The sequence below is a fragment of the Melanotaenia boesemani genome, chromosome 3 (assembly GCF_017639745.1).
Source record: "Melanotaenia boesemani isolate fMelBoe1 chromosome 3, fMelBoe1.pri, whole genome shotgun sequence".
Lineage (NCBI taxonomy): Eukaryota > Metazoa > Chordata > Actinopteri > Atheriniformes > Melanotaeniidae > Melanotaenia > Melanotaenia boesemani.
Genome location: NC_055684.1, coordinates 24,023,196 through 24,048,578, shown reverse-complemented (window position 1 = coordinate 24,048,578; position 25,383 = coordinate 24,023,196). Strand labels below are relative to the sequence as shown.

Below are 25,383 nucleotides of genomic sequence, written 5' to 3'. Positions count from 1 at the left end.
AAATTATACTCCCTGTGCCATAAAGTTGCTTTGACGATTTTCTGGTTATTTACTAACTCTTAGAAGTTTGATGATCACACATGATTAAATGTTTTTCGAAAACTAATTAAAATTCCATCCAAGCTAAATAAAGCGTATACATTTGGTCCTGTCACAGAAACCAGGCTGTTAGAAGTGATGTTATCATGCCTACATGTAGTGTGACAGTGCCAACCCAGCTGGTGATTTCACATCTTGTATTGTTTCTGCAGTGAGTTAAAGCTCTCCTCCCTGCCTATGCACCTCATCCTCTTTCCCAGAGTCCCACACTCTCTCCTGTCTGTCTCCTCCCACTTGATTCTTCATTCCAAAGTTTCCACCCACCTTACCTCTCATCCTCTCCCACATTTTCAACTTCTCTGCACCTCCCTCCCATTTCTCTGTTTCCCTGCTTTTCTTTTTCCCATACTCTCTGATTATCTTTCCAGGCAAACTTCATTCCTAAACATCTACGGAGCTTTACGCACCAACTCTTCCAAAAACCTTCTGCCACTTTAAAGCAGCTCACATTTGTCAGAGTGCACATCCTGCAGGTGCAATTTGTCATCAGATCATAATTTACAATTTCTTGGAAAATAATTTTGCTGATCCCATGATGACTGACATTATTTCTGATTTCTTTGGTTGAAATTCTCCTAATAGTTTGAGCCCTTTATTTTCTCGTCATTCCTAAAGCACCAGGGGTATATGTTCCCCTGAATCCATCACTTTGTTAATGGGAGGGGGGTGGGGGGATGGGGGGGACATGCATCACTTTTCAGTTGCTTTAAACAGGCACTCATCTTCTTTAAAGTCCAGCTCCTAGAAGCTGCAACCCATCTATTTTCCAGGCATGACTGAAACAAAACATCTTCCAACTTTATAAATTGTCAGTTTACAACAGCAGTGGCCAGAGTAGCCAGCTACTTACTACCAGCAGTGACTATATAAGACACAAGAGCTGATTTTAGGTCTCCAGCCTATGATAATTGACAGTTTAGCAATGCACAGTCTTTGATCCCTTGGTTGCCAGGGTTTATGGCCTAGCCCCAAGATTACCAAAGGAAAGCAATTGCAATGTTACCAGGACGAGACTTCACATAGTCAGACATGAGTTGTTTGTGCAGTACAAAGCAGCCAAAAGGTCTGAAACTACAAAAATAAATAAGTTGTTCATATTTCAAGCCACTTTGTGGAGAAAAAAAGAATCATGATAAACACAACTTTAAGGCAAGGCTGCATTAAATATTATAACTAAAATGAAATACGACTAAATAACACTTTGAGCCACATAGTTTAATTATTGTTTTAGTCCAAAATATATGCATTTTACAAATTGCTATGTTAAAATTTTCAGCAATTAGTCTACATGTCTTCGACTTCGGACCTGGACTTAAAAAGTGACCATCAAGTAATTAACCACATTAATTTGCCAAGTGATTATCTGAGCCACCTGACAACCACAGTTCTCCTTATACAGCCGAGTGTCAGAGAACAGAACTACTGCAGCTCACACCAGCTGCTCTTGTTTCCAATAAAGTGTGAGAGTGTCAAGGGTCAAAGCTGACAGGTCACAGCCTGCAGAGGGGTGCCCCGCACAAATGACGCAACCAAACAGTCCTCCACTATATATATATATATATATATATATATATATATATATATATATATATATATATATATATATATATATATATATATATATAATGAGCGACAGAAAGACAGAGTGAGAAAGAGCTGACAAACACAGGTGGCACTTGATGGAATCTGCATGAGCTCTCTGTTTGCTACTGTGATTTATGACCTCAGCTACGTGCATGTGACAGAGTGAAAGCAGGGACAAATCAAACTGCAGGCTCTGTCCAGAGGTCCGATGGGAAGATTAATTGTTTGAAAAGGCATATCCGGCTACAGGAAATATTCCCCAAGATGATTAAATTAAGACGTTCTTCTGCAATAATCACACCTCAAACTTGGGGGAGGTATTTTTTAAGAAGTATATTTACCTCCCACCTGTCCAACAGAAGTGAGGCCTTTCAAAGTCCAGTTTTGAAGTGTTTGCTCTCACATCAGAATAATATCAGTTGGTTCTTGTTATTTAGGGTAAGCTTGGTTAAGAGCAGAATGACTGAGATTTTTTTAATTTAAAGTACATTTCTGCCATGATCTGTGAGTTTTTTGTTTGGTTTACGTTCTTACGGGTATATTGTCTTGTCTGGTTTCATGTTTGATTTTGTATTTCATTGCACTTGTGCATTGTATTAAGTTTTGTTTCCTATTCATTAGCTTACCTGGTTTGATTTGCTCTTACACTCCACCTGTTTGCTATTAGTTCCTCAGTGTATATATACCCCTTAGTTTTAGGTTTTCCTTTGCCAGATTGTTGTCATTGCTTTGTCTCTTTTTTGTTGTTGGTACTGTTTCCCTCAGTCCAGTCTATTTATTAGTTCTTTCTTTTGGTTTGTGTTCTGGATACTTGCTGTAACAGTGCTGTTTAGTTTTTGGACAATTAAACATTTAAGATCTTCATCAACCTCCCTCCTGCCTGATTCTGTGATTTGGGTCCTATCTCCACACCATGGCACATTTCTCTGTAATTGCATCATATTGGTTCTCAGTAGTAAGAATGTGAAATAAATAATAAATGTGAAGTAAAAGCTTTTCTTCCTGTAACTTTACCAATACACAGTTGATCATCACTTTTTTGTGTGTTTCTAAATGGAGTATTGGCTGGCGACTGATCTGGCAGCGGCACAGCTTACCACAGGTTGAAACAATGACAAGTAGATAAAAATTATTTCCTGCTTGAAATAAATACAGTTCTGTCAGCTGGAGACATATGTGTTACAGCATCCAGCACTGACAAGCCATGACAGGACCTGGCTACTGTGGCAACAACTGAAATACAGAAAACAGGATGCCCAGATGGGATCTCTTCAAAGTACTCCAAAATAGGTCCAAAAAAGCTTTCCAGCTTTCACACAATGTTGTGCTCAGAAAATATGATTGTCTTTTTAGTGCTGTGTAAAAAGTCTGCATGCTACTTAACCTTCATTTTAAGCCAAGGTCATGTATTCTTTTGCCACATTTCTCCATGAGAGGCCCCTGTAGCCCCTTTGGTTTAAAATCATATTTCTCCCTTTCCCAAGATTAATCAGTTCTCAAGCCAGAAAAGTACCATCTCCATGTGTCTTAATATGTTTGACGTTATGTATCACCAGAGTGGCTTTAATACACTGATTCATTCTGCATTAAAAGTGGTTGATATCATTTGTTATAAATCTGTAGAATTTTATTGGTTGGCTAAAGCATCAACATTGGTTAAGATCATTGAAGGTCATTATATAAGATTCCCATGTTTTTTGTTTAAGTTACACCAGTTATTAAACCTTTGTATGCTATGGATGGGTGTTATATAATTGTGGAAGTTATTACTCCTATGAGGGAATATTACATCACATGCTAAATGTGATCATTCAGAACTTTTGACCATAAGAGACCATTCCATCAAAGGAGGTAAGTGGACTCAAATCAGCAAATGCCAGTATGCCATCAAAATGAGTAAAAAGCACAGTTTTAAGGTCATAAGTTATGTTGTGTTGTTTTAAAGGTCACCTCGGACCATTCGCCTTTCTTTGCTTTGCAGGGCTCCCTGTTGGTTACAGGGATGTTATTTCAGAAACATTTAAAATTGGGATGTTGAAGAAAAGCACAACTCTCTGGGGATACATGTCCAAAGGTTGAATCTAGTTTTCCTTCACCAAAGTCAGACACAAAATACTTGGAATTTGTGTTAAATTATTATTTTGTTTCCCCCTGATGTAGGAATTTGTTTTGTAATTAGTATTTTGATACATCTCTACAAACCAGTGCTCATTTGATCATTAAGAATGTTGCACCGAAACCAAACAGCAACTTGTTCACTAAAGTTCTGGTAATAGCCTGCTGAGAATGGGTTTTGTAATATGAACTAATAGTACATGATAAATCTCATGAAGGTCCAGGGGACATAATTCTCTGTGAACGGACCACTGAATATGTAGTGATAAGGTCATAATACCTTCTTTGTGTATGAACTTTTGGGTTTGGGGGCTTCAGAACTAATTTTCCTTCATCATCATCTTACATATATATATATATATATATATATATATATATACACACTTCCTGAATGTGACATTGCCCTGTGTTGGGTGGCTTTATATTACTCCATAATGGTTTTGTGTGATATATGTTCCATGTCAGAGTATTGTTCTGGTATACAAATAATAATCTTATCCAAAAGTCATCAACTTTTAGGAACATTTGCAGAATATTAGGCCTAAGAAGAGGTAATTTTCCGGGCGCCCCCTAAGTTTTTGTTTACCTTTTTTTTCTGATTTCGATCTTTGCAGTAGACTTTTGTCAACAGATCGACCTAATATATAAAGAGGCTCGTTCTTTCATCGTAACAAATTGATCATGACATCGTCCTGCTTTTGATTAAAGAAGGTGGCAGTGAGAGGGGACGGACACCAAAATTAGGGGAGTACAAAAAAAGTTTCAGTCCTTTTTGGGCTCATTTCAGCACGTGGGGATAGGAGTGGTCTAAGCTGGAATAATGGAATTTGGGAGACAGAATGGGAGGGAAACGGGCGCTCAAATTTCAGCCTGACAGGGGGTAAGGGGCCGGACTGATATTTGGGAATATACGAAGATTCATTGAAGGCAACGGACACATAAAACTAACGCGGCTGGCCTGAAGCGGTCGGTGCTGAGTTTGTGCTGCAGGTCCGGGTCCTGCCGCTGGATTCCCCCATCGGTTCTCCGGGAAGAGTGAATGTCGAATGGTCTGGCTGTTGTAACTGGGGACACAAAACACTAAAACAGTGAGAGAAGCCTTCGCTCCCCTCGCACCCTTCTTTCTCCCACAGGGAACCTGCATGTCTAATATTTAGACATGTTCAACTTTATGGATTCCAGGACTGTACTGCTACTTGTAGCAACCCAAGTTTGTCTATTAGCCATTGTGAGATGTCAACAAGATGATGACCGTAAGTGTCAGTTTTATTTCTCTGATAAAGGAAATCTGGAGTTATCACACTGCATACAGAGTTTTTCCTCAAGGCCACGTTTATCTGATATATGTTTACTTTTTATGCACGGAACTAGAACTTTAGATAGTTCAGTTAGTGGCAATTTGATCATCTTGAAACAGCTTTTACGCATGGAGAATTGACAGTTGTTTGGGTGTGATGATCGGTGAGAAGGTGTAAGACTGATGACAGCCATCGAACCTCGTTGTCAGAAGTAGCCTGATAATTTACGGCATCTGCAAGGTATGATCAAAAAGCACATCAGAGTTGTGGGCGCGCGTGGGACAGAAGAAAAGGATGGGGAGCTTCGGGACGTGAACTCGAAATAACCTTCAAAAGTTTGATCCATTTGCTCTCTCGCTGGACTCTTTGAAGCTATTATTGTATCTGTTATGTCATTCAGTCATTTAGGGTTTTTTTCTTTTTTTTCTTTTTTTTTTTTTTTAGGTTGACGCAGTATTCTATAGATTGAAAACCTAAAAACATAACATTAATATCTTATTTCTCTGCACCTCAGTGCTTTGCACTACCTACCTCCCTGGCTTTCTTAAAGTTGACCTGCCTGACACCTGTGGGTGCTTTGGGGGCTTGGACAGACTCCTTTTAAACTGCAGATTCACTTAATATAGAGGAGGAGAGGGGGAGGGGATGCACAAAAAGTGAAAGGTGGCCAGGCTCAAGGGCCTTTGCTTAAAAGTGTTCACATTCCATCGCTGTCAGAGGGCATTCAGGCGAATCCTGGCTTGTTAAGGCTAAAAGATGGACCAATCACTAAAATATCCTTTAAAAACTTTCAAAGTACTTATTTTGCTGTTCTCTCCATTAAGAAGCAAACTATATAGCTCTTATCTGATGTAAAAATTTAATGACTTTCTAATTTCTCTGCTTTTGTATGAAATTAGAGTAAGGTTCCTCATCATATTGTTGTTTTTAGCATCCACAGTAAGATATTTTAGGGAGCACAAAAGGTCAACTATAATATGCCATATGATTTCAGTATTTCCATCTGCTTGAAAGATCACCTCTAAGCTGTGACAGTCAGTCCTGAGAGATTCAGGGCCAGGGAGGAAGAGAGGTGTCTTGAAAAATATAAGACTGCAGTAAGACGTGTCTTTTCACTGCACAAGTCAAGCCTACTAGCTTTTAAAGAAAGAAAAAGGTGTATTTTCCCATAGGAAAAAAAAATAGGGGGAGAATCGTTATGCTGAAGTATTTCCAAGTGTCAGGTTACCTTTTCAGAGACGTAGGTTCTTGGATATAATGCGAGCCCTTCTTTTCTAAATGGAGGAGGAATTTTTGGGGGGAGACGCTGAAGTACTAAAGGGGTCTGACTGAGACCCCTGCACAGGGGAGAAATTTCTTCCACTGACTGACTATGTAGACCATGAAGCCAAAATGGTAATCAGACAGGAGCAGAACAGAATCAAAGCCAAAACGTTACTAAAAATGCTTTTTTTTTTACTTTTTTTTTTTTTTTTTTTTTTTGCTTTTTTTCTGTTCAGCATCATGACAGAAGAACAATGATCTGGCTGCCATTTTGTGCCTAAAAAATTTGCTTTGCCAAATTAAAACTTAAATGTCTGCTTAGTACAACAAAGATGCCTTTATAAAAAGTTAATCATACTCTGGAAAGAATCATGTTTTCTAGCTTTCTCTGGAGGAGAGCTTCAAATTATCCTGTGTGACAAAAAGCATGACATCTATCAGTTCTCAGGTAGATAGAGAAACCCTTGTCCCAGAATATCCCATATCAGGATAAATGCTCATATCTCCAATGAAAGGACAGGTGCAGGCATTTGATAGTACTTCCAGGCCTGTAAAATTAAACGTCAAAACCGGCAGGTATGCACATGAAAGCTTACCATTTTCTTCTAACGTGTTTGAACTGGCATCTGCCACAGCTGTGGCCTCCAGATGGGGTTTAAAATGCACCCCGTGTTTATAGAAGGTATTAGTTTGTGAATTGTCCACTCTGTCCCTTTCTAGAAAGACTCCATTCATTGGTACTGTGGTCCATTAGGTTACCTGCGTAAAGGTAAATAAAGCTACTGTGCTTGCGCCTTCTCCTCACCCACTCAGAAGTCCATACCCTAAGGCCCGTCTTTTGCTGCATCAACCACTTTCACCCGTCTGCACAGGTTCAGTGATTCCAATAAGAGCATTTCTTTCAGCAGGTGTTTGGCCCTATGTTTCTGCCGTTCTCTGGAAGACTGGAAAATACACCCAAATATTGCTAATGACCTGTGTGTTGATTGTTAGATTTGCTTGAGTAATGTAATTCAGACCATGCACAGTACCAGCATTCAATCAGGACCCACCTCCATCACGTTCTCTTGTGCTCTCTTTACTGTGGTCTCAGAAAAAAAGAGAAGAAATCCAAACATTTCATTTGCTAAATGCAAACTCTTGTCTCTTCTGCAGTAAATTAGGGTGTCTCCTGCTGTGTAAACTAACCCTATATTTAACTTGTTGAGGAATTTAGGCACATGGTCTCCAGTTCCTGTGAAGTTATTGGAGGTTTCCTGCAGGTCTTGGTGCAGCTCGACTTTGATTCTGTTAATGTACACTGCCACCTTGTGGCCACTTGAGAGATTGCTTGTATGCATTCTATTACCTGATTACTGGGGTACACTTTGGTAACCACAATGATGCAGTTTTATCAGAAAAGCACTATATCAGTCAGTATATTAATTATTGAACTGATATTGTATCAATCCATTACTAATAAACTCTAATAAGCAATACATTTTCTTTTTTTCAAACAAAAATGGCAAACTTTTGCTCACCTTTCAAATCTGACATTATTACGTAACATTTAAAACATTATTTGATTGTATCCAATAGCAAGCTTGAATTTCTACAGGCAAAGTGACTTTATACAAAATAAATTAAATATTAGATTAGTTTAAAAAATATTTACCAGGTTGATCTTTTAAATGTTTAAAATAATACCTTTGGTAGATGCTCTTTAGCCCCAATGGGTAAAACATATTTAGAAAATTAGTTTATGAGCACCAATCAACATAGGTGAAAAAAAAAGAAATAGATATCTGGGCTCAGGTTTTCTGCTTTGATTTAATGTCACTAAGGAATAGTTCATTAAAGGATCCGATTGAATTTTGATTGAGCAGTTTGGGATTTTTCTTTTGTTCTTCGTGATTTTTTCAGTTTTTATTTCCACACTCCATGTGAGATCCCCAGCTGAGGAAAACAATGCTTGATTTGCTTTAGATTTCAAAGACATGTTGTGGCTTTGAGCAAATATAAGCTTTTATTTATGAGTTATGGTGACTGATTTTCATATCTGATGTATAATCTTTTTTTTTCCTTCCTAACTGCCTTGGCCTCTGTGTGTCCTTTACTGTGATTCCACACACAGAGGAGGACGCTTTTAGCTGTTTACTAGATGGACAGCGTTATAACGACAAGGATGTATGGAAACCAGAGCCTTGTCGCATCTGTGTGTGTGACACTGGAACAGTCCTGTGCGATGAAATTGTCTGCGAGGAGCTGAAAGACTGCCCCAAACCTGAAATCCCATTCGGAGAGTGTTGTCCCATCTGCGCTGCTGACCAGCCTCCATCTATTGGTTGTAATTTATTTATCTCACACCCCTCATAAATAAATTACTGTTCATAATCATGTTGTTTATTTTGGGGAGGAAACAACACATGGGCAAATTTGGTCAAAGTGTGGGAAGCTGCAGTTTAATGTCTGTCAGCCTTTGATGTGAACACCATTTTCTGTCCCCAAAGCAAACAAATGATAAGAAAAACACAACAACAGTGACACATCTGACAAGATTTCAGTGAAATGCTAACCTCACCGTCATTTTTCCATCGCTGGCGCACCTTGGCCCCATCTTGTTTGAATACTCTCTCTTTCCCTGAGTATCATGAAAACATGTGGGAGTCATTAAGGAAATACCTCAGTCAAGCAGACACAGCTTCACATTTCTACTCTATATCCTCTCTGTGGATTTCTGCAGATCTGATGGCAAGAAAACACCATGACTCTCTACTGAGAGTTCAGACTATTTGAAGGAGGCTATTCACCACTTTTTAAAGTGCCATGGCTTCCTGATAAACAAAGGCCCCAATATCCAAACACTGGTAGTCAGCTTTGGAAATGTAAATAAAATAGGCTGAGAGGCATCAGTGAAATCAGAAGTGTCACTGTTTTCAATGCATGCTTGTGGATTTGACTGCTTTATAATATCATTTCAAGGCATAATGACGTGCTTTGTAAGAAGTTTGTAACACATATAGAATTATCTATTAATAATATATATAAATAGGGGTGATTATCAAACCTCACAACGTTTTGACCAAAAAGTAACCAATCTATATTTATCGAACACTATCACGTGGTGAAAAGGCAATGCACGTATGTCAGAATTGTAATCTGGTTTTGATCAGATGATCCCTGATTCAAATCCCATTTAGCCACTTAAGTTAACATTTAGTAACTGGAATTTTAAAAATTAAATGAAATCTTGACAAAAATGGTTTCATTTAACATGAAACAGTACTCAGCCCTATTTAAAATAATGAAGATATGGTAATGATATTGCTATATATAGCAATATCATTACTTATAATGCTGTATTTTAACCGATTTGAGTTAAAAAACTAAAATTAACTTAATGCTTTGCTTTGCAGTATGTAAGATTTAAAGTTGTAATAGAAAACTGTTTTCTGCATAGGCTACTGCATTTCCTTTGCTTTCTGCCATTCCGTTTTACCTGCAGCTGCTTTGCTTTTGCTTTGAGCGCTGTTTGTGAGATGGCGAGTCAACTATTCAGTCCTAATGGGTTCGATGTGTACCAGCACTATGATTTGGTGGTGGTCTTTAGGATATTTTTTTAGGAAATTACAAGAGCCTTTCCTAACAAGTACACTTACTTGTGTGGAAAGTGCTGCTTTAACCACATGGATTGTTTTTGTGCAGCCTGTTTACTAACTGTGATGTTTCCATCTCTGTCCTGCACGCACACCTAACAGGAGTACCTGGAGCTAAGGTGAGACACTTGAAATAAGACACTGAAACACTTTGTGTGTAAACGGGTGTGTGTGTGTGAACTGAATCTCCCCAGCAATTATAACTGGGTCTCATATCATGGCTGCAGTATGGCCCTGTAGTTTATGGATTTAGATGAGTGTTTGATGTGAAAGATTTGCAGGAAGCTTTGCCAGATGGATAATAGTAATTTCCTGTTCACACTGTGTGTCCTATTTATGTGCTCAGTGACATTGCAGGGGATACTTACCTTCAACATTGTGCTGTGAACAGTTCGCTCATAAGAGTCCAAATTTTCTATTATAGCTGTTCATCAAATGGTCTCTTAGGGGGACAGTTAAAATATGACTGAAGAAAGAGAAGGAATCAGAAAATGTCTGAAAATCTCTCTTGCCATCTTAATAGTTGTCTTTCTGCTTTACTTTTTCTTTATCAGGGTCAAAAGGGTGAACCTGGAGACATTACAGATGTAAGTTAACACCACACAGTGTTGAAATAGAACTTTAATTTGAGCAAGTTTGCTTGGTAGCTGTCTTCAGGGATTTTAGAGCTTCCATAAAGAAGTAACAAGCAAAAGTGCTTTGTAAAGATTCACCTACAAGTGAACATTGTGCACAGAAAATTTAGCTTAAATGTTTAGCAATTCACTGAAGTTGATAGTCTATTATCAGAGTTATTTTTTTGGCTCGTTTAGCTTCTCAAGTGTCTTTTCTTTCTTAATCTAAAGATAATCTAATGCCAAACATACATATATCCCTCTAAAAGTATTGGTCAATAAAATACAAGAAACATTGCCTTTAAATTACTGCATATTTTACCTGGCTGTGAATGTGTCAACAACACTGTATTCATCTGAACACCAACACCAATATCACCAACTAGCTAAATATAGTGTTAAGTCCAATAGTTTACAAAAGGAAGAAACCATCAGAGAGACAGAGAAGTAAAGGCTTGTTAACCCACTCATGAGAAAGACAGCCAAGCACAATAAGGCCTTCATACTATCTGCCTTAAAGATCCTCACACTCCATCAGAGAGCAACTGAGACAGTAAACTCCCTGCTGCTGCTGCAACGCTGCACCTGGAAATGCTTTGCCCCTCTGACAGAGCACAAGTTCATGGCAGGAAATAAGAGGGCATTGTTTACTGTGTTTCTGGTAATGCTTTGCCCAAAGAGATTAGCAATTAACAAGTCTGCTCTGATGGAAAAAAGATAATGTTTCACTCAAGTACTTGTATGCAAATACCTCAAGTAAAAAAAAAGCTTCAGCAAATAGATTAAAGACATTTTTTACTGTACATTACATTTTATTTGTTGTTTTCTTTCGCTTTTCTCCCCAGGTTGTAGGACCAAGAGGACCACAAGGCCCAATGGTATGCACCTAATTATGTATTTAATGATTTGTCTTTGGAAGCTTTTGCAATTTACTATTTGTAGAGTGTTAATGGTCTGTTCTTATTGCATGCTAGAAAAAGCAGAGGCCATTTAAGTATTTCATTTCAACTGCAAGTTGCATTGACTGGAAAGAGACACTGATTTGACATAACAGAGCAGTAGACAACAAAATTTTAACGGCTTTTTTAGATCAAATGTAATGAGATAACACCTGAAGTCATTGAGTCTTTCCCAATCTTCTGTTTAATCAGGGGCCACCAGGAGAGCAGGGACCCCGCGGACCAAGAGGAGAGAAGGGAGAGAAGGTTGGTTGCATATATGCTGAAATGAAAAATAAAAAATAAAACCAATTCTCGCTTTTTGGGATTTTATCCTTCTGACCCTTAAAAACTATGGCTGCGCTCTTTTGCGTTAACAAGTACAGTATGTCAGCTAGAGTCAAATAGCTACACTTCCTGGAGGGTGGATTGGGGGATGTGTTATAGCTTGCAGGCTATGAGAATGGTAGCCTTTCATTGAGCAACTCAGCCTAACTAGTCATGTGTCGTTTCCATTAGGCTGTGTGGTCTGGGTTGTTTAACAGATGTGAGACTGTCGGAGACTCATAATGTAAACCTCGGCTTCTCAAAGCGGCCTCACAGTCACTCAGTGTGGGAAATCAGCCTTGCTGCATTTGCTGGTCTTTGATCATCTAATTAATGCAACAACCAGGATGTGATAGTTGCTGCAAGCAACGAGTTTATGACACGTAGTTATCTTGTTTATGCAGATTTAAACACAAAATGTATTATTAGATTTTGCTAGCAGAGCTTAAGCAGCAATTTAGGTGTTCAGCACATTCTTTGTTTTGGATCTTCTTGCAATGTTATTTGTCACTACATGCACAGAGGTATGCAAGGTAGTCTAATTCAGCCTGATAAATCATTGGTATGCTCTGGAAACTGTGAATAAAACAAGTCTTTTGTGTTTTTGGCAATGGTATCAAATTGTAACCTCCCCCTTTTTTATCCTTCATACAGTTCAAAATGACATATTTCTTCCTGATAGATCAGTATCTGAGACTGGCAGGTCAGGTGAAGCCAGTGTCTGGCATGTTAGACTGTCAGTGCACTTTGGAGACGGCTCAAATAAGCTTCAGGCTGCTGTCAGCAGTAGCCGACTTACACTATGCTGTAGTGTTTTGTCTGCCAGTAACTGTTTAATGATTTATCCGAAGTGTTTCTGAGCTCAAAGATTGGCACACAGGCATGAAACCAAGGCTGAATCATGACAATTGCAATTGAAAACTTTTCTCTACTTGCATAATAAAATGGGAAGCTTATGACTAAAGAACATGTCTTTTGTATCTGTATTTCATATAAAATTAAAGATCCTTGTATGTGTATGTGGCACGATATAGCTGTAAAAATATAAAAATTATGTTCCCTGAACAGAGTCTCAAATGAAATATTAACTTCTGGATTCTTAATGGCAGTTTTTATTCAAATTTATTTCAGCTAACTAACAGAACCCTGATTTGTTTAAGCTATTTTTCATCTTAACCCAATTTTAGACCATATTTTTTTTTTATCTTTTAAGATTTATTTTATTTTTATCTGTTTATTTAAGGGAAGTCCTGGTCCCCGTGGAAGAGATGGTGAGCCTGGTACCCCTGGAAACCCCGGCCCCCCTGGACCTCCAGGACCAAATGGACCCCCTGGCCTTGGTGGTGTACGTATCCCATGACTGGCAGGGCAGTGGGCATTCATTGTTGACATTAGAGCTGACAGGCTGAACACTTGATTTAAGACAGAGATTGGACTGGCTGAAACAACCAGAGAAATGGGCAAAATGGAGCAAAGAGATCATGCAAGAACACAAAAGATGTGCAAAACTGTGGGCAATGGGAGGGGGGCAGAGAGACAACAGTGTCGATGCGGAAGGGAAGAATAGATCGAATGCTTCTCATTCTTTGCAGGAGAAAAGAAAGGAGGAGGTGGATTGGTGGGCGGGAGGGGAGGTGGAAGGGCAGGGGGGATATTAGAAACCTAAGGAGGGGAAGGGAAGGAGCCTTTTCAGTAAGTGGGATAAGAAAAGTCTTTGTGAAGACTGTTCACATGCCCCGGCCTTCATCTGTCTGCATCAATATTCACTCTGCTGCAGACAATCTATTAAAAGCTGAGCCTCACTGCTGCCAAAATGAGGATGCATCCTTCATTTTAATGTCCGCACAGTTGGTGTCAAGATAAATAATTGAATTTTTAAAGACTGAGAAAAGTCTTTCTAGTCCCTTTCTTGGGCAATCCTAGCCAAATGTCAGGATGATGATATCCTTAGCATATTGCCATGCAACCTCAATTTTAGTGAAATATAACAAACAGATAGAAAGCGATCTTTGTTTATCATAACAACCCCACTGATGTTCTGTGTTTTTGCCTGTTCCAGAACTTTGCTGCTCAGATGGCGGGTGGTTTTGATGAGAAGGCTGGCGGCGCTCAGATGGGTGTGATGCAAGGACCAATGGTGAGCAAGCCTTGATGAGACCTGCTGCCACTGCCTTGATCTTTTTTACAGTTGAAATATCTGCAATCTGCAAAGATGCTTGGAGAGTCTTTTTTGCACCAGGACGTGGGTCAGAGAGTTGTAAGGGCAGAATCCGCTCAGCATCCTCTGCTGTGCAGTTGATCTGTACTTACGTCCTACGTGAACTAATGAAGAATCACAGGCTTAGCAGATCATAAGATGGACATGTCATTGTTCATCATCTTGGTTTAACTTCACAAAGCCTTGGAAGAAACAACAAAAACCAGCATTTTTTCTTTTTGTAATGTCTTTTCCAGTCTTTTTATAAGTGGCTTTGGTATGAAGGTAAAAGGTAAATGTGAACACTTTATGCAGTGACTGTGGAAGGACAGCACAAAGTTTCAAATCTTGATGGAATAGAGACACTTCCCATGGAGTACAGAGGGGTAATTTCATAAATTAAGGCGCCACTGATCGTCATTATATTTCAAGATTGCAACAAACTGCAGCTACTGCTAGTTAACTGGCATGGTTGCCTGCCTGCAATGCAGTGAGGAGCAATTTGGGGGCTATTTTTGGAGCCACAGAACAGCTTGGCAGTGTCTCAACCCAGCAAAGGTTTGAGATGCCAGGAGGGGAGGGACGGAGCGATTGGGGTCGGATTAAATCCTCATAGTTAGCATCAGTCTGTGTGACTCTACTCCTTCTGATGGTCCCACCACATGTCTGTCTGAGAGTTTACCACAATACTGGATCCCAGTGAAGCCAGCCCACGTTTACTTTGGCAGTTTCTAGCCTGCTGGGGGAGAGAGCAGCTGAACTGGACTGAAGTTAGATCACAAGTCAAACTTATAAACCCCTTAACACTTACTCAGTTCTCCAACTGATATTGTACACATGCATATCAAACACTGTAACAGTACATTCACTGAAATGTATTCACACAAACACCCTCAAACTCATATTCAAACATCTTGAGGACACAGAGGCCCATTGATAAGCTTCTAAATACTGTGGTGGAGGCTTCCCACACCCACTGAAAGGTGACTTTCATTAACTTCTGAGAACCACTGTGCTGTGTTGTGACATTTTCTTTGGCATCATTCCCTGATTTTTGAGTGAAGGTTTATAATAACAAGACTAATGAAAGGAATATGTTTGGATCCCAGGAAACAGCTGTCACAAGTAGTCCCAATCAAAGACTTTTTTTTTGTTGTTGTTTCTTTGTTTTGTTTTAGAAGAACTTGGAATTTTTGGAATCTTGGAAACTTTCTTGGCACAAACATATTGCAGTCCGACCTTCCCTTTTACAGCTGATTTTCTTTTAGTGTGTCTGTTTTGTGTGTTAGAAAGAAAAAGCTGAAGGAACTGGATCATCACCCCCTCGCAATGTCATTTCTCTTGTTGAGCATTGATGCATAAAGCTGAAGTAAAAATGACTTTGGCATATGAGTCCAACCAGACGTTCTCACCGAGCAGATCGAGTTTCACTCTGAAAGAACTGAGATGAAAGTCTCACCTGCTTAGTCGACACATGAAATATTAATGAATTTTTTCTTTTAACACAAACATGACATTTTTGCTTTGTCTTTCTGTCTGAAATAGTGCAGCAATTCATTTGGCATTGAGTCACCCCTCTTACAGGAGTACAGAACTACAGCTGATGACCTTTGAACTATATAGAAACACAACGGGTGGGAAAAAAAGCTAAAATAAGACAAGGGAAAGGGGGTGTTGAAAAGAAGTAAAAAGTAAAAATTCCTCTGTCACTGAGGAATTTCTAAAGATTTATGGTTTTGACAAGTAGAGTTGCTGAGTATTATGTAGCTTTGGGGGTAAGCAGCTGATATGTTTTTATAGCTTCTGACTTAATTTAAGTGGATAAATATGAAGGTTTTCCTGTCCTTAAAACTCTTAAATAGAGTTCTAAAAGTCAAATTTAATTGTGTTTTCATGCCATTTATGCCTTTATATAGTTGTCATGTTGAAAGATGGGATTATCCATCATTATGTTGAAACTGTGCTTCTGGTTTCTTATCCTTCCTTCAGGGCCCTATGGGACCCAGAGGACCTCCTGGCCCCACTGGATCACCTGTAAGTATTTCCTTTACTTCCAAAACAACACACAAATGTAGGAGTAGGTGTTGTAGGTGAGATCCTGTGTTAGTTCACAGACAGGAGACTCATAGCTTAATCTCATAATTGTAAAGTCCTTGGAGTCTGCTAATGCCACACAGTCTCCTTTTCTGTATTTAATAACAATATTAAGACCTATGTGACTTTGTAAACTCCTGGAAGGGCTGCATATCAGAGGCTGTTAAAAATGAATGTTGACGCTCAGCCTTCACCAAAACGACAACATCCCGTTTTCCTGCACACAAAAAATACTTTCTCTCTCAGCTGCAGGCTTCAGGACTTTTTCCCCATGCCACAAGCCAGACATACTGTAGAACACCTGACAATTTTCCTTTCATACTGCCCACTGGGCTTACACCCCCACACATAGACACACCCTTGCTTTTTCCACTCCAGCCTGAAACTGTTACCTACCTGTAGCTGTTTTTGCACATCCAGGCAGCTCCATATTAAAGCTGCTGAGCTGTGGGAATTACCATCTAACTTGCCTCTGTTTGGTTGTTTCTTCACATGGATCAGCTCACATTTAGATTTGTCCTTTTTTTTAAGGATTACTTTACATTTGCAGCAGCTTAGACAGACAGAGATGATAGAGATGCTTTTAATTATTAAATGTGCATACATTTATTTGCCTGAATTCATATGTGTCCCCTAGATTGTTAATCAACTAACAGTTTAAAGTTAAAATTACATTAATTAATTGAATTGAACATATTTATTCTAATAGCCATCCTAGGATATGAGCACTATGAAACCTTCTGCCATTATGATTGAGACAAAGGGTAGGAATAACTTTCATTTTCATTAGTTTATTCATCTGATAAGCATTTTAATTCTTTGTTTGGTGTAAAAATGTCAGAAAATAGTACAAAATGACATCTCTCAGATTAAAGTACTTTATAACACTCAGGGATGACTCACAATAAGAGAATCTAAATAAAGAAGTTTGAAATTTTCCTTTAAAGATTGAAATAAGAGCATGATTGTTTTAAACATAATTTATTGACAGGAAAGTTAGCGGATATTCTTGGTAAATCAGCAAACAAAAAAACTGGTTTAGTAAAATTTACATTTGTCTCTTCTTTTCTTATATCAGGGCCCACAAGGTTTCCAAGGCAACCCAGGAGAGCCTGGAGAGCCCGGACAATCTGTAAGTATCCTCCAGTGAATTTCTCCTTTTCCTGGCCAACACTGCTTACTTGAGGATTTTCCATTAACCTCTCCTGACATCTTAGTTTTTCACCTTCTTTTTTTTTTTTCCTTTTAACAATCTTCAATTTTGGCAACAATGTTGTTACCTCTAAAATTTCCTCAAAAGAGAAGAAAAGCTCAAGCATCTTGATTAAGTATGTTGATCTATATTTTATTCAGTATTGCATATTCACATGGTTCAGAGCACATTCTGGCCTTCTTTTACTTTTCTGTAATGACTTGTCACAGGTGACTAGATTGCTCCCTTTTAAATGAGTTTTTCTCTTCCATCTCTCCTTCCTGCCCAAGCCCTCTTCTGTCCCAAAGCTTACCAAAATCAGACCTTTTTTCTCCGTTCCCTCAGCAGGTAGACAGCTCAGGAACTGCCCACTGCTGTGTTAATCTGCTCATGTGGAGTTCAGAGAATCCAACAGTTTCTGAGACGCCTTCTCCTTTTTTAGTGTGCCAGTACATCATTAGATGTGATTAAAATCAAACTTAGGTCCAGAAAAGAAGTTGAAAGGTCACAACACAGCTAATATGAGAAATGTAGAGAAAAAGACTGGCTCTTCAGTTAGAAACATTTGTTCACATTTGGTTTTAATCAGGGTCAAAGAAATCAATCAAGTGTCCCAAATTAGTTCAGTAATAGAAAGACCATCCTTTACAAAGAGGACGTAAAGTAAATTTATAAAATGATAATATCTTTTAGTACAAAGTTATTTAACATGGCCAGTCAGCATGGATTGACAGAGAAAAAGAGAGTGATGGGTCGTTTAGACTCAAACAGTAAACATCAACACACAAAGTAAGAAATCTAAGCAATAAAATAAAACTGCCTAACAATATTGTTTTGAAAGTTTAGAAATGTTTTATATGAAAAAGTTTATGTGTAAGAGTCCCACAGTATCATTAATACAGTAAAGTAAATGTTTATTAACATTTTATCTGTTTATTATTATTATTATTACATTATTTTAACACCTTTATTCATTTTATTCCCACTTCATGCTGGTCAGAGTCACAGGAGAGTTCTGTGCCTCTCACAGGTGTAATAGAGATAGAGGCTTAGACAAGCCACCAGTTTACCACAGGACTTCCACTGAAACAAACAATCACGCATATTCACACTTACAGTTAATTTACAATCACTAATTAACCTTAAATCAATGTTTTTGGAAGAAGTAGCCAGAGAGAACTCACACACAGGAGCAATTAAAACTCCACACATAAAGGTCCCAGCTGAGCTCCAGACTGGAAATTTTCTTGCTGTGAGGAGCCAGTACAAACCACCACTGTGCAACCTTGAGATAAACACATTTACAGGTCAAATATTAATTAATGTTACATGTTCTGCTGTGTCTCATTTGGCTTTTTTGTTTTCTGTCAAGGCTTAATGAGGGAGAAACAGCAGGAGTAGTAACCATGAATAAGGACACAGTGTTTAAACTGTTTTGCATTGCCTCTGTTTACCTTAGTTTGTTATGAACAGAAACAGTAACTCATCTTTGCTTGTTTCCTCCATTACTAATAGGGCCCCATGGGTCCCCGTGGCCCCTCTGGACCTTCTGGAAAACCTGGAGATGATGTAAGAGCAACTGTCCAATTTATTAAACTTGTACATTCACATTACGTAAGCAGAAACTCCTGAGAATGCTGCTAAAGGAGTTTACTTAGTGCTTTGTAGCTTATCATTGACCTTTTTATGGCTGAATTAATGACTGCACCTCAAAACAGCTTAAGGTGAATGTAAGATGATCAGAAACAAGATTAAATTAAAACTTTCCTGTTAGTTACTTCATCTCATTTCATGACTAAAATACTGCACCTTTGTAAGTATTATTAGTGTCTAATTACTTCCTATCTGTTGCCCTATCAAAATATAGTGTATTTTTATAAAAAAAAAATTTTGAGTTAATGTAGCATATACATCTAAATTTAAACAACATTTTTTTTTTCTTTTCTTTTTTTTTTCGAAGTCTCTCATCAAAACATTTTAAACTATAATATATATACATATATATATATATATATATATATATATATATATATATATATATATATATGTATAAAGTAACCATTTGTTATGTATGGTTTAGACATGCCTCTAAATGTCTTTACATTCATTTTTTGTATTTGTTTGTTTACTTGCTTATTTATGTATTTTTTAAAAACACTCCTCATAAAGGATTTCTTTTACTTGTGTCATATTGTTATTGATGGCTCTTTATCAGTTGTAATAGGCTAAAAATTTTGGGAGAAAACCTCATGTTGGACAAATTCTAGCTGACTAGTTTTTATCTATGTTGACAAAAGATTTTTTAATACCTAGCCATTGACAAAAGAGTGTAATTCCTCCATTTATCCACATGGTGGCAGCAGACATAATTTGCTCTAATGTGCCCACTAGGAATGCTTGTTTCCCATTGCTGTTGATTTAACTATGTAAAATGTTTATATATATATATTTTTTCTGTTAGTTTATTTCTTTTTATTATTCTTCACATTTTAGGGTGAGGCTGGAAAACCTGGCAAAGGAGGTGAGCGTGGACCTCCAGGACCTCAGGTGAGTTACTGCAGCTTTTAATTCTTTCTAATTCATTATCATCTTTATTTTATCATTAATTTATTTATTTTTAACTGTGTAATTACTTAAAGCGGAAACTGCTTGACATATTGTTAACTTTTGTTTCTTTAGTGATCAAATCACTAGTTTAGTTGCAGGTTTTTATATTATAACTAAACTCTAAGAAAATAATTCAGTTGTAATGTCAGTACTGATATGTTTTTACAATGAACAGATGATGAAGAATCCCCTAACACTAACAATTTGAGTAGTGGGGAGAAAATGGTTCATTATTACCAGGCTAAGTCTTGGTGAATAAGTCTCAAATCCTACAAACTTGTCTTTCTGGCTTTTATTAAGCTGATCTATGAGGCAGCATATATGATAGCAGTTCAGCATCTCTGGTATGCAGGCTCAAAGGACCCTCTTTCTCACACCATCTATAGTAGAAAGAAATTAAGGCGTCAGCATAAACGCAAGCAGTAATCAGTAATTACATCATCAGCTGTCTGTGCATTGTTCTTCTCTGTGGTACACACTGGCCTGGTTTTTTATTATGCTGAGTAAAAGTGAAACCTCTAAGAACTCTTTAAGTGCATGTCATATGTACAGAGTAGAAAGTATTTTTGTTCATATCTAAGTAAAACACATTGTATGAACAAACATAAAATCACCCTTAACATTCCATTTTTCTGTTTATAAATAAAAAAAGAAACATGAAAAAAGACTATTTAAAGTGGATAATCCATGGTTAAAGAAGATAAGTCTATCAAACAGTATGAATATCAAAAACAATCTTAAGGAGGGCCTACTGTGTGCCAACGTTGAATCCCAATGCACGGTTCACCATCACCTGTACATAAGGGAGTAAGATCCACTCTCAGATGTGTTGTTCCTCTTGGCTACTTCCTGTCTGATAGCCTGTATGTGCACAGAGGTAGAGATGTTGCTCAGAGGTATTGCTGTCCATTTCCTTCAGCTTCTTGAGCAGATTTAACGTAGATGCTGTGCTATTGGTAGGGCAGAAGTGATTATTGTGGATGCCGCTCCAGAAGGCAGATACTGAGAATGAGATAAGGGCAGAAAACAGGTTCAGAGCTTATAAGGAAAATGCACAATTGTCTCAAAAAAAGATGTCAGGGGATGGTCCATCTCAGACAAGTGTTGTTGGATAAGTGGAGGAGCTCCTCTGGTCTTTGCTGGTGACTCTAGCTGTTTGCTAGCATGTCTCTTGCTGGTGGTTTTGACTACTACTACTCAGACCGAGATTCCTCCTTTTACACTCTGGGAAACATCTTGCAATGAAATGTTCAGCCGTCTTTACTGGGTGGGAGGTTTTGAGTAGAACCTGGGATGGGCCCTGCCACCATGTGGGTTTCCAGTGGTGTAGTGTAGAAGCCCCCCATGAAGGAGGAGGAAGTTTTGTTTCTGGCACAGCAACATTTGCAAGGTCTTGCAATACATTTTATTACAAGAATACCCCCTTAGTATCAAATGCATCTTAACATTCAAGTGTGTTTTTGCATTTCACTTAATACCCTTTAAACAGTTAATATAAATATAATATAGAAATATTAATCTAAATAAATAAATAATGATAGTAATAATAAGCTATTCCTCCTCACCAGATTGAAATCCTTCCAGTGCATCTCATTGAAAAGTGTGTATTATTCTCTTCCATCTGTTCCTCCTGCATCATAGGGAGCTCGTGGATTCCCAGGAACTCCTGGCCTGCCTGGCATCAAAGGACACAGAGTGAGTTGTTTTTTTTTATTATTATTATTTATTTCCAACACAGTAAGGTGGCTGTTATTATTCTTGGATTCCTGACTGTGCACTTTCTGGTTCTTCATCTTTAGGGTTATTCAGGTCTTGACGGTACAAAAGGAGAGACCGGTGCTGTTGGCTCTAAGGTAGCATTTTTGAACCAGCTTGTGTCTCTATGCTCACTGTAACTCAAAATAAATCATAATATACAAAGGTTAAATCTTTCTTCTTTTTAGGGTGAGGCCGGTGCTCCAGGAGAGAGTGGTGCACCCGGACCAATGGTGTGTATTTGAAGATTATACTGCAACAACACATTAAAAAAGACCTGCAAACCACTTAGTCCTAATACGAATGGTAAATTGATATTTGATTTTCCTCTTCTGCATAGGGACCTCGTGGTTTGCCTGGTGAGAGGGGGCGTCCTGGGCCCAGTGGAGTTGCTGTAGGTGACATCTTTCATTCTAAATCTTCTTTGGAAGACTTAAAATTACATTCTGACAAGAGGATTTTCTTGTTTACTTTATGTCTGGTATTGCTCTGTTTGTTGTACCAGTTAAGGGTAATCATGCCAATAACTGCTTGACTTTCAACATGCTAAGAATATTTCATCATTATGCCATAATAAATTGTTTTTTTCCATTCAGGGAGCACGTGGAAATGATGGCCTACCTGGTCCTGCTGGTCCTCCAGTAAGTATAATTTTATAATTGACATCATTTGAATTCTTATTATGTAAGAATAACATTAAATGGAATCACCCTGTGTTTTTTATGACCCTCACCTCTTCACACATGTGCCTTTGCAGTATGATAGCCTGAACCACCAAACTTGTATGTGCAAGTGACAAATAGCTTTTCGTCTCTGTAGGGTCCTGTTGGTCCAGCTGGAGCTCCAGGCTTCCCTGGCTCTCCTGGTTCAAAGGTGAGCTACATGTTTACCTAAATGGTGCCTCCACTTCATCCTCATCTTTACTTTATTTCATGATAATGTGTCTGTGTGCTTGCTAATGACTCTCCATTAGACTTGCCAGCATTAATGAACTTCCAGTCACTTATTTTAGAATTTCTCTTTACAAAAGAAAAATCTTGAATTTGATGTTCGAGTGAAAAAGTGAAATGTTCTTAAATCAGTTAAAATGAGGTTATAACTCATAAAATGGCTGCACTCTGCTGTGGGAGCATTTCATGGGGACAAGATGAAATGCTTTGATGAAATTGGAGTCGGCTGCTCCGTCTCCATCTGTGTGGAAATTTAGAGAGGAGGGGGTTTTCAAAGTGTTCCTTTTCTCTCATTCTCATGCACTGTCTTTTTCTTCTTTATTCTCTCTCTGCTTTGCATCTGATTTATCTGCAAGGCAGATAAATGCTGAACCTTGTGCTTGAGCCCCATTGGGGTTTGCTTTCTGTCTCAAGCCACTTTATTGTTTGGGAAATCTTGTAGGAATTGTAAATGGAGAAACTCTTTTCAAAATCTTGGAGATTCCATTGAAGTAGTCAAGCCAAGCTAAGCTTAGGAAAAGTGTGTATTCTTGCATTTTAAAAAGTTACATTAAAAAACACACAGTCTGATCTCGACAAGGAGTGTGCCTCATTGTGAGTGAGGAGTTTTTATGTGACTGTATGATATACCGAAGAACGTTCCCTGATGGAAAATCTCACATTACGTGCTTCGGCTGTGCCTTCAGGAATCTACTCGCTGTCTGTTGGATCAGACCTGCTTGTTGACCCCCTGAGTGTTCACATAAAACAGTCTTATTTTCAGTTTTTATTCATTTTCTTACACGCCTTTCATTTTCCCTGTTTTAAGCCTCAAGAGTACAGATTTGCTCAGTAAAAGAGACCCTGTGAAAAGTGAAAAGTTTTCCAAGTCACAGCCATGTGAGCCTAAACTGAATAAACTATGCTACTAAAATTATGTTCAAGTTCAAATTCTGGTTTCAGAACTGGTAAAATATTAGTGTTGACAAGTTTGCCAAGATGAGCATTTTCTCATCATCATCATCATCATCATCTACCGAGCTACATCACCATTTTTGCAACCACATACACACTCTGTTATGTCATAGTATTTGGTCTGCAAAATCCAAGAAGCTGCAGCAGTAGGAAAGGAATTCCATTCAGCACCACAAGGCTGCATACCAGCAGTAAAATGTCTGGCCTGTGTCCATAAGAGGTGGGTTCTCAGAATAGTTCCTTTGAAAAGGAGCCCAAGCTTTCCTCACTACTAAATAAAAACATCTGCAAAATATTAAGCACTTGGCTTTGGATAACTCACTGAAGAGCAAAGTGTTTATTCTGTCCACTTAAATGTTATTAATCATAAAAATGTGACTCTAATTTTAACAATAAACCACAAAGATGAGGTTTTTGAGCTTTTTTTTCTTCAGATTAAGTTAGAGCGTATCCTTTATTACTGATAATATCAGTAATGTAGCTCACTCAACAAAACTGATAAGTCTTACCTACCATTTGACTAATTAATATGTCCAATGTCATATTTCAATTTTCTCTGTCAGGATAAGCAAGGTCAAATATGAGTCAGCTAATCCACTTATACATAAAAAGGAATTCAAAAAGTTATGAGTCAGTGTTATATAGCACTGACTATCAGCGAAAAGTAAAAAAAACAAAAGAAAAAAAACATGGCTTTAAAAACCAGAAATTCTGGATACATACCTAGGGAACCTAAAAAAAATTAAAGTTAAGCTCGAATCATTTAAAATCTAAGTGTGGCAAAATAATTTGTGTATAAGAAGAAACAAGAGTTTGGATTTGAAGTCCACTACTGAGGACTCTGTAAGATATTTCAATTAAGTGATATTCTAGGTTTATTTAATTCTTTTTCTGTTTCATAAGAATGAGTAACATTTAATTTTTTATGATTATTTTTCTTTTCCTCTGTAACACCAAACAGATATAATTGTATGTTAACCACAGAAACTTTACCCAGTTTTTTACCTCACGGAATAAGCCTGAGTTTGGGGGTATTTTACACACTTTTCCAAACAGATAAATTTGGTTATAAAATCAAAGATTTTTTCTATTTTTTTAATCTTCCAAAATGTGATATACAAAAATTCACATCAGTAACGACAGCTTTTTTTATTATAATGATGTTAGCCACGTGTCTTTTAGTAGCAGTTTAAAGAGATTTATTCTGGTGGTATTGCTCCGTTCTGGGATCTCTGTGCTTTTCCACATGCATACGAGGAATGCCTGAGGCAGAGAGAGCAACGACAAGAGACATCAGAGTAGAAAAACAGAAGGGTATCAATGATAAATATGGCATTCATTAAGTCAGAATAACAAATTTAGGTGGAGGTGGATTTTAAAACAGCTTGAGGTAAAGGCGTAAGATATGCAGGCCAGGAGAGTTTGAATTTAAAATTTACCTACAGAAGCCATGTCTATTTCATCAACTGATCTATCTATCTATCTATCTATCTATCTATCTATCTATCTATCTATCTATCTATCTATCTATCTATCTATCTATCTATCTATCTATCTATCTATCCATCCATCCATCCATCCATCCATCCATCCATCCATCCATCCATCCATCTGGACTCTGGTTTGGACTAGTTGACCACAGTCTTTGGATCTAAGAGCTCTGCTAGGTTTATATTCTCTGACCATATCACAGATGTATTCTGGGCCTAAACCATTCTGGGATTTGTAAACAATCAGAAGGGTTTTAAAATCTATTCTGTG

At 38.0% G+C, this 25,383-nt stretch overlaps 1 protein-coding gene across 2 annotated transcripts in view; it reads left to right on the top strand.

Moving 5' to 3' along the window:
* The first annotated feature begins 4,634 nt into the window (after positions 1–4,634).
* Positions 4,635–25,383, top strand: part of col2a1b (collagen, type II, alpha 1b) — a 50,153-nt gene continuing 29,404 nt past the window's right edge. The window contains exons 1-18 of one of the 2 annotated variants that reach the window (XM_041980642.1): positions 4,635–5,051; positions 8,473–8,682; positions 10,097–10,113; positions 10,549–10,581; positions 11,454–11,486; positions 11,760–11,813; positions 13,117–13,218; positions 13,933–14,010; positions 16,060–16,104; positions 17,243–17,296; positions 18,872–18,925; positions 19,850–19,903; positions 21,605–21,658; positions 21,763–21,816; positions 21,907–21,951; positions 22,059–22,112; positions 22,315–22,359; positions 22,538–22,591. In XM_041980642.1, coding sequence (XP_041836576.1) covers positions 4,958–5,051; positions 8,473–8,682; positions 10,097–10,113; positions 10,549–10,581; positions 11,454–11,486; positions 11,760–11,813; positions 13,117–13,218; positions 13,933–14,010; positions 16,060–16,104; positions 17,243–17,296; positions 18,872–18,925; positions 19,850–19,903; positions 21,605–21,658; positions 21,763–21,816; positions 21,907–21,951; positions 22,059–22,112; positions 22,315–22,359; positions 22,538–22,591 — 1,134 coding nt within the window. In that variant the 5' untranslated portion in view covers positions 4,635–4,957. The remainder of the gene's footprint in view (positions 5,052–8,472; positions 8,683–10,096; positions 10,114–10,548; positions 10,582–11,453; positions 11,487–11,759; positions 11,814–13,116; positions 13,219–13,932; positions 14,011–16,059; positions 16,105–17,242; positions 17,297–18,871; positions 18,926–19,849; positions 19,904–21,604; positions 21,659–21,762; positions 21,817–21,906; positions 21,952–22,058; positions 22,113–22,314; positions 22,360–22,537; positions 22,592–25,383) is intronic. The other variant, XM_041980643.1, reaches the window with a different exon arrangement.